Consider the following 10,167-nt stretch of genomic DNA (forward strand, 5'->3'; position numbering starts at 1 on the left):
CTCGGCTCATTAGAATCGCTCCACCTGTGTGGTCCCGCCCACATAATCCCCATACATTTTGGCTGTCAGTGTGATGTACATACAAACCAGTGGACCAAAATGCCAAAATCAACGGAAAGCGAGTTGGCAGTCCAATTGCTGATATTTACTGGCATCGTCGGAGCATCTACGATGGAAATGTGCGCACACGCGTCCGTAAATGTGTGTTTGTGTGTGCGACGCACTTCACCGACAGGAGCTCTGACAACATGGTTCGCTACAGCTCAGGATATACCTCTAACCTGGGGCTAAAGTTTGGATCAGTACCGACAGTCCGAGAGCCAACCACAGACACTGAAGCGGTAAGTTTCTAAATATTATGTAATATGCCGTGTTACAGTTTACCGTTGCTTTCTTAGCATGGTGTGTTGCGCTAAAGTTAGCATTGGCGTGTTGCGTTAAAAGCTTCCATTGTATTGATATTGAGGACCGTTAACGATACGTAGTACTGCGGGGGCCCAAACCTGTGAAATAACGCTAGACATCAGTTTGCTTGGGAACGTTTTGTAGCTTGAATGCGGCAGCAAGAGCAGCTGATCTGTGTTTGTTTACACACCGATGCAAAGACGACGTCACCAAACGTTTGTTTTTGCACCGCTAACGAAGGGATTTTACGAGCTATTGGTGCGTCACCACATCAGTTATAGTGAAATAGTAACGTGTTCCACATTTCAGATGTAGTGGTAAACTCTGACCGTCTGTCTGACAGTCTGTCTGCTTACAGAGCAGCAGCTCCCATCAGCGTCCCACACCGAGCCACCACAGCTACTGTTGGCACTCACCTGTCTAGGAGGACTACAGGCTCCTTACCCAAGTAAAGGTGTGTAGCCTGACATGTAGCCTACTTGAGATCAGGTTTAACAGCAACTACTAGTAGTTGTGCAGATGTGTATTTCTATTATGTGATATCATGGGTTTCATTCCTCCATACAACTCTGTTACAGCTACTGTGTCCTGCAAGGACTTTGGTGTTGGCACAGCCATGGTTCCAGACCTGTTTCACAACCACCCCAATAAGGAGACCATCACAGAGAGCTCGCCTGGACCCGGTAGAGGAGGAGGATACTTTGGAGGGCAGCTCTTCCTTGACTTCAGAAGAGCTTGATATGACCCTGCAGAGTCGGCCACAAACAGTTTGCGTTTGTGTTCTGAGATAACTGTGAATTTCAACTGCTGATTAATTTGACAATAAAGTCTTTACAGTAATTGTAAAATGTGTCATGGTTGATATTACTGAAGTAATGGTCAGGAAGACTGCATAATATGTTGCATAGAGGGATTTATTTTTATAAAACACAATTGATAAACAAACAACAGACTGCTGTATTCCTCTTACGTGTAAAGCACCATAACCAACTGTATATTTCATGCGTTTTGGAGAGAGAACATTCAGACAGACGGTTCCAACCAGGATGTCCCACCATGCAAGCCTCTTCCTCCTCCAGCTGCTGCATCCGTCTTCTTACCGAGTGTGAATCATGATAATCGTCATGTTATGTGGATAATAATCTCAACAGACAACTTGGTGTAACAGACAGTAACATTACCTGTGGTGTCTCCATGCAGCAGACGTGTTCGGTGTCTGAAGGCCCACTTAGTCACCTAGATGAATATAGTACAGAATTTGAACATTTCAACAACAAATCTTGTTAATATGGTAACCTGACTGACTTTGCTGACAAGCTGAGGTGTAAACCTCATGTTTGAATTTTGTAACAGTAAGTTTAGCACATAATGTTGAGATGGAGCACAATCACGTTTAAAAAACACAGCACACAGCCTATGATTCACAATTCAGCACATAATTCTGGAGGACGACATACTGACCAAATCCTGTTGCTTGTATATCTTTATATGTGTAGAGGATGACGTTTTTAATCCCGTTAATGTGATGTAAACAAACTGCCCGCATACAGGACGCTGTTTTCATCGGGTTTTCATCCGTTTAAATATAATGTTCCCCATTTGGAAAACATGCAACAATGAACTGTCAACAACACGGCACTACTAACAATATTAATTGTTGCCGAAAATAGCTCACAGATACGTTACTTATAGAGCGAAGAACGCAGCATTAGCGTCATTGTGGCTAGCGCTAGCTACGCTAACACACATCGAGTTACCGTCCAAAACGTTACACAGACATGTTAACTAACCATCCAGGTTCGTCCTGCTGCATCCGCGGCGTCGGAACTTCTACAGGAGCCGGTCCTGGTTCTGGGTCGGAGTCCGGTTCGAAGCGGTACGGCTGGACCGCTGTTAGTTTGTAGCGTAGAACCATAACCATGGCAACAAGCTGGACGCGGACAGCACGGGGCGGAGAGACACAACCACTTCCTCAGTAGGAGCGGGGTCAGGGGTAATCTCATTAGCATAAGGCTACACCCCGACAGAATCACCCGTTTGAAAAAGTGGGGTAAAAAAGCTGAAAATGAGGAGTGTGATCCACTCCGAAATACATGTTCCGAATGTTTTTTCCAGTTGAGGAATTCAAAGACCAGGTTTGGAGACATCAATAACTTATATTAACTTGTGGAAAAATAGCATAATAGGGCCCCTTTAATGCAGTTACAAAAAAGTAATTCAAGACACCATTGTGAAGGTAATACAGCTATGTAAATAAAACACAATAAAACAAGCAGTTTCTACAGGAACGCCACTTCCATTACAGCTGGACTATGTTGGTCCATCCACAACAGAGTCACATAGGAAAAACCTGAATTAACCCATCATAACCCTGGACAGTTTTCTTTCCTGTTTATTGGCATAGTGATCAAAGGTGTGAAGTCATAAAATGCGTGCAAACAATACTGCTGTGTTAGACATCAGATACACAGATAGTTGTGTACATTAAACATAATTCATCAACACTTATCCCCACTGGATTGTATCCAGGTCCGGCTTAACTTGCTGTGTTCTTGTTTTTCCTAAACCTAACCAAGTTGTTTCCTGTGAAAATGAAAGAATTAAACTGAAAGTAGAGGGGGGGGGGGGGGGGGGGGGGGGGACCTAGAGCTTCATAGTTTGATGTGCAGGGCTAGTGACCAAGCTGCCATATTTAATGAGATTGCCATGGTTACCTGATGTACCTTCTTATCTTATATATTTTTGCGATATAATCTTTCGCTTTATTTTTTATTTTCATTTTGGAGCATATCGAGTCCATGCCTGTTGTATCAAATGTGCTATATAAATAAACTAGACTTGATCATTTGCATTAGAAGGTTGGCTTTCAGATCACGTACAATGTGGTTCATCAATTGACATTTTGATGTGAATATGATATATCATTATGTTAAAATTACTCACAAAAGATAAAGAATGGAATAAAGTTATGGAACCAATTGAATAGTTCTTAATTAAAGTCTGAACAGGAAATTGGGGAAAGAAAGTAATAAGTCATTTCTATCAGATATTCCTAGACATCACTTTGAATAACACACATCAGGTAAAAAGAAGATGGGAAATGGAAATGATTAGAGACATACCACAAAAAAAATTCATTTACAATGAAGCACATGTATTAACTAACTTGAATTAATGGAAATAATTCAAATGGAAGAGTTTTTTAATTGTTTTAAACTATGCATATTCTGAACATGCCCAAAATGCAGTAAATCTGGAAAGAGGTCTTTGAGGCAAGTGAGACTCCAAATACATATTTTTATTTAATAATTATTTTTTTTATTAATCTTTGACACAATTTTTTATTGTGCATTTGTCCTATTCTCACAATTATCCTTTCAGGCTGAAGATGTATCGCATTAGAAATGTTTTAATTCATCTTTAATTCATCTTTAAAAAATCTTAATTAACTTTCTCAAATAAAGAGAGTTATGGATATGCTTTTACCATACAAGTTCTGATGTAGCGATCAGCTGTTTCTGCATCTTCCCTCCTGGCATATGTGGCCAATAATAAGGCGGGGTACACCCTGGACAGGTTGCCAGTTCATCGCTGGGCCAACAGAACCAGTCACACTCACATTCATACTTACGGATAATTCAGTCATCAATGAACCTATCCCCATCCTGCATGTCTTTGGACTGTTGGAAGAAGCCGGAGAACCCGGAAAGAACCCATGGTTACACAGGGAGATGAAAGAATGTATTCGGATAAAACATAACTTTTGACTATAATCAATGAACATACATTTATACAGCCAATCATATCATTCCCTCGTCCAGTGGAATGTGTCACGACTGAACAAGGGGTTGGACCCAAAAGCAGGCAGGAGACAAAGGGTAATGTAAAAGTAATGTTTATTTAAGCAATATCACACTCGAGGTCGTGCTGTTGTACTGTATATCAGCACGGCTGTGATTCGGTCGTAGGCACGAGGCCGCAGGCCGAGTGCCGCAGATAATCACACCGTTGACAGACGCTTTGGTGGCATGATGTGTGTTTCTGGTGAGTTAACAGCTCGATCAGACAGCACGTTGCTCCAGCGTTTCCGGCTCTCCATAGATGGTCTCCAGTAGCTTTTTAGTGAGCTTTCAGACCTACGAAAAAAGTTTTTGTTTAGATATGTATTTTATGTTCTGCGACACAGTGTCAAAATGTATAAAGCATCTCACCTATGCCCACTCACTGCCATGATCTCCCTCGCCTCGAGTCCCGCATCAGACAGTTTCTTTATGGCAGTGGCTCTCAGGCTGTGGTTGGTGTAAGACGTGTGTGTCCCCGCCTCCTTGCACATCCTGGGTAACATCTGTGCCAGCTGGTTTACTCCCAGGGGAACGGCGGTAAACCAGAAGCCGTCTGTCTCCACTGTCCCCCTCCTCGGCTGCAGATACAGGGCCTTTGCACCAGGTGGAATTCTCTTTAAATATTTTGCGAGCGACGCTACCGGGCAGAGCGCATTTCCTCGCTCCTCGTACATAGCGCCCCTCCGGTTTTCTCTGTCTCTCTCCAGCGGGTCTTTATGATTTTTTGTTTCCTCATTGAACGACATTGTGAAATATTTTGCTCCGTTGTCGTCACTTTTCAGTATGAATGAGTCAGGTTTGAGGTCCCGATTCCCCTCTTTGCCCCTGCGTCCAAAGTGCACCTGAATGTCATACCAGACCTTGTTCAGTAAACCCTGAGGATTGTCTGGACTCAGCGCTGCCGCATATTTTAAGATGCGCTGGTCTTCAGGTGAGATCGGGGGGTGATGTGTTGTTCTGTCCTTCCCTGCCCTTCTGATCTCTTTGACGACTCCTTTGAAAACATTATTAGCTGATGTAAACTCTGGGTCCTGCATCAAATTCCACAAACGGCTAACTGGAGGTTCGTTGATGTATCGATTTAATCCAGCCCGAAGTCCAAGGTAGCTGCTGATGCTGTAGAGCTCCCCTTTAGTTGTCCGGATCGATCCATAAAACTGCCTCAACACCGTGTTCAGCTCGGTCTTCTTAATCGACTGAAAGTTGACCTGGATATTTTTTAGATTAATCCAGGTCTGAAGGCAGTTCAGAGCCCAGGTTGTCTGCCTTACAGTGTTAGCTTCATTTTTGCTCTTCTCTAAGTTGTCGAGGTCGGCTGATGTCATATCAGCACACCTGGTTTGCGCTGATGTATCCAGGCCTCTTTCCTTCCCTTCATCCTCCTCCGAGTCTGATGATGACCATTCATAGTTCAAATCAAATGTTATTTTTGGAAATATGTCCATCTTTACCGTGCAAAGTTTGCCACAATCTAAGATAGGCTATTTAACAGCTGATGTAACGTTAGCTAATAACGGTTATTAGAACGCCCGTACAGCGGAGTGATTATGTCTGTAAAAAGTCGCAGTGCTGTTATACTGTATATCAGCACTCATGGAACGTCTCTTGTCCAATCAAATTGCTCGGTTGGGACCGGTCGGAACTACCTGTTGTATAATTAACTAATAAAACAAAGTATAAAGCTGGAGCCGATCCCAGCTGGCATTGGGTGAAGGCGGGGTACACCCTGGACAGGTTGCCAGTTCATCGCTGGGCCAACAGAACCAGTCACACTCACATTCATACATACGGATAATTCAGTCATCAATGAACCTATCCCCATCCTGCATGTCTTTGGACTGTGGGAAGAAGCCGGAGAACCCGGAAAGAACCCATGGTTACACAGGGAGATGACAGAATGTATTCAGATAAAACATAACTTTTGACTATAATCAATGAACATACATTTATACAGCCAATCATATCATTCCCTCGTCCAGTGGATTGTGTCACGACTGAACAAGGGGTTGGACCCAAAAGCAGGCAGGAGACAAAGGGTAATGTAAAAGTAATGTTTATTTAACTAATAAAACAAAGTATAAAGTTAGGGAGACACAAGGGTAAAATAGTCAGGCAAAAAGAAACACGATACCAACAAAAACACAAAGGGACACGGGAGGCTGGACGCAGGGAGACGAATATTCCCAGGGAAACAGGATGGTGCAGCATGCAGGGATCAACATATACAATGTTGACCCGACAGCGAGACAGGGGAAACACAGACTATATACACAGGGAGGCAGGGAGCTGACGAGGGACAGGTGAAACACATTAGGGCAGGTGGGGGAGTCAAGACAGCAGAAACGAGGACCAGGAAGTACAAGACAGGAAACCACACAGGAGACAAAATTACAAAATAAAACCGGAAATGAACTCGAGAAAAACACAGATAATGACAGAATGATTGCTTTTCCTGAACGACTCCAGAAATAACTCTATTTGATGGTATCCAATGATTCAGATGATGACTGCTCTTTGAAGCCAGATCTTTTCCATTTTGGAATTAAAGGTAAGAATCCATCTACACTTTGAAGTTGCCGTTATCCAATAAAACATGAAAAAAAAACAGAAAGGGATCTTCATTGAGAGGATTTTATTACCCAAGCTGTGGCTTTAGATAGAGAGGGAAGTCTTTGAAAAACAGATAAGCATGGTGAGCAATTGATCCAAATGGCAGCACAGGTGTATTATAATAAGGCTTTACAATCATATTAATTTAATGCTAAAATAACTGACCCATAATAATGTGTGTGTACGGGAGGAACAAAAAAATGACAAAACAAAAAGGGGGTTGAACCTTACCACCATTGAAAGGGGAAGCTGGGGGGCTGATGTTGACAGAGAATGGTTCAGACATTCAAAATATATGGAGTGCTTTTCCTGAGGCTCTTTGGTTGGTCCAATGAATGATTTGTCCATCCATTGTCTAGCGCTTATCCTGTATTCAGGGTCGCGGAGGGTCTGGAGCCGATCCCAGCTATCATTGGGCGAAGGCAGGGTACACCCTGGACAGGACGCCAGTCTATCACAGGGCTAACATGTAGAGACAGACAGCCATTCACACTCACATTCACACGTACGAGCAATTTAGAGTCATCAATGAACCTATCCCCATCCTGCATGTCTTTGGACTGTGGGAGGAAGCCAGAGAACCCGGAGAGAACCCACGCTTACTTGGGGAGAACATGCAAACTCCACACAGAAGGAGCCCGAGCCGGGAATCGAGACCCTCTCGCTGTGAGGCGAGACAGACAGACAGACAGTCAGACAGACAGACAGGCAGGCAGGCAGTCTATGTCGGTTTTAATGCCCCCCACCTTCTCCGTGTGCATCGAAACTATGCCCTTTGATCAGATACGTTTTAACATGACTGATGATGTCAATGAGCGCCTGTAGCTGAATTGATTAGGATGTCTACAAATGAACATTTCCAGCCCTTCGGCTAAAGACACTAATACTGCAATCAAGGGAGCCTTTATGTGAGGGAAAAATGAAGAAACCCATATTAATCGCTATCTGTGGTATCAGCAAAGGTAACTTGGCACAGTAGTGACACACTAGTGTATTGGAGTACAATTTCGACATACACTTCTCAGAACTGCTGGTTGCTGCCTGGTAGAGGGACACTTTTTGTTGCGTCGCTCAGTACTCAAACAATGCCAATGGAAAATAGGATATTTTTAGAGTTAACCTAACCTACTGTACATAGGCAAAACCGTGATTTTCTTGCCTGAAGCTAACATTCGGCAGGCACAAACAATACTTATAACTAGGGGTGTGACGATACACTCCGCTCACGAGACGAGAGGAGACACGATATTGGGTTCACGAGAACGAGACGAGACGAGATTTTAAGAAAACTACAATGACAAAATATATGACTGGACTAACAGACTTTAATTTAACAGAGTTGCACATGCATTTTGAAATATTTTATTATAACTCTTTACATGCATGATGTAAGCATGATCTTTTAATAAACTTCTTCTTTCACAAATTTAAACTTAAACTAAAATTTATAAAAGTTAAAATAAAATAAATAAAATAAAATATTTATTTTTCCCAAGTGTAAATATGTGCATAACCAAATCAAACTTCTACTTTGTCAATACAGAGTGCAAATAGTGCAAACGGAGCCTGACCAAGTATGTCATGAACATCGCAGCTGTCAAGTGTATCAATGCTTCGGGAGTTTTGTCTTATCTCTGGGCTGGTGAGAGCTGCTGCTATGGCAGCTTGCTGCTCAAGGTAACGAGCCAGCATATCCAACGTGCCCGTGATTAACTTGTGTGATGGCAATTGTAGCCGTTTCTGCTTGGACATTTTCAATGCGGTAGCCACTGAACTACGATGAAAAAAAGCAGTCACACGTCTCACCCGCCCGAGTAAACGAGCGATGCGGGGAACACCGAAGCCAGCTTGGGTTGCAAGATTTATAGTGTGCGCAAAACAGATGTGCGACTTCAATCCCGCGTCACGCACGGCCACGTCCATATTACGTGCATTGTCGGTAACAATAAGCGATGCCGTGGTTGGGTTTTTTAAGCTCCCAGTCAGTAACAGCTGTCTGTAAAACCTCAGCTATATGTATAGCTCACAAATCTCGCGAGACGGATTTTTAACGCGACGAGAAATATCTGGTACGAGATCTCGTCACACCCCTACTTATAACATAAAGGGCCCTAGTTTGGTAGACCAGGCGTAGTCAGCACTCAGCGCATCTGCGCCACGCCGACGGGGTGTGTCCGCCTGGACTTTGCAAGTTTCGTGCACCGCGCAGGCTCGCGCAGGCACACCGTGCAAGTGGGAAAGAGGGAGGAGAAGAAGGCGTGAGTCGGAGACGAGGCGTGGAGACGAGGCGTGGACTGGGATTAATACAGCCGATTCAGATCTTCACCAATCAAATGAGCTCCTCTCCTCGCCTTTAATGCGTTAGGGGAGGTTCAGTGCAAGTTCCGTCACTTGACAAGCCGATGACAGAAGCAGCGGCGCCGCTCCCACCACGCGCATCACGCGTTGTGCGTGCGTATCATAATAATAACAATGCTGATATTATAAAAAAACAGGAGAGAGAGAGGGAGATGTTTTGGTCCGAGAGGCTGAGTTTCCGTTACGCGTGCCATCCGCCTTTGATCTGACGTCAGGTGCGACGGGACAATCTATATAGATATAAATTCACGTGTTGATTCAATTAGTTGCATTAAATAGTGTTTGTTGTGATTATTTATTGCATTTAAATGTGCCTGGAACTGTGGAAACCTGCCTGTGAGGTCTCGGTGACGTGTGCGCACTGCGCGCCGTCAGCCAAACTTCCACTCCGCCAGCTGTGATTCGCCTTGAATGAATGGACTTTTTTTGCGCCTTGCGCCTTACGCCGAGAGTAGACCAGGTTGGAGCTGGCGGGCTTTCAGCGCAGTCTCGGCGAGGCTTTTTGCCACAAAACTTCCACTACGCCAAGCTGAATCTGTGACGCCTCCCCCTGCTGCGCCGCCACACCCATCTTGGCGCAGGCGATCCACCAAACTGCCAAACTGACCTTGCGCAAGGCTGCGCGGGTCGAAACTTGCATTACGCCGGCTCCGCCACCCTGCACAGCCCTGCGCTGCGCCACGAAACTAGGGCCCAAAGACATTAGTTTTGGTTGTTGTGGTTAGCGACATGAAAAAACTTGTAACTTGCAATTTGCATGTTCTCCCCGTGTAAGTGTGGGTTCTCTCCGGGTTATCAGGGTTCCTCCCACAGTCCAAAGACATGCAGGATGGGGATAGGTTCATTGATGACTCCAAATTGCTGTAGGTGTGAATGTGAGAGTGAATGGTTGTTTGTCTCTATATGTTAGCCCTGTGATAGACTGCCGTCGTGTCCAGGGTGTACCCTGCCT

General features: G+C 44.3%; 1 protein-coding gene and 1 long non-coding RNA gene across 2 annotated transcripts; one reads left to right on the forward strand and one right to left on the reverse strand.

The window, feature by feature from the left end:
* Positions 1-218: 218 nt before the first annotated feature.
* On the forward strand, positions 219-1,131 carry LOC311016418. The gene is made up of 3 exons (XR_014597486.1): positions 219-341; positions 764-859; positions 984-1,131. It is a non-coding gene; the product is annotated as an uncharacterized lncRNA (long non-coding RNA).
* Positions 1,132-4,405: 3,274 nt separating this feature from the next.
* LOC311015832 (uncharacterized protein KIAA1958-like) lies at positions 4,406-5,692 on the reverse strand (the record flags this gene model as incomplete). The annotated part of the gene is made up of 2 exons (XM_084013273.1): positions 4,406-4,541; positions 4,617-5,692. 2 exons carry the CDS (start codon positions 5,690-5,692, stop codon positions 4,406-4,408), a joined length of 1,212 nt encoding a protein of 403 aa, XP_083869399.1.
* Between the last annotated feature and the right edge of the window lie 4,475 nt (positions 5,693-10,167).

The sequence above is a fragment of the Eutrigla gurnardus genome (genome assembly GCF_963514095.1).
Source record: "Eutrigla gurnardus genome assembly, chromosome: 7".
Lineage (NCBI taxonomy): Eukaryota > Metazoa > Chordata > Actinopteri > Perciformes > Triglidae > Eutrigla > Eutrigla gurnardus.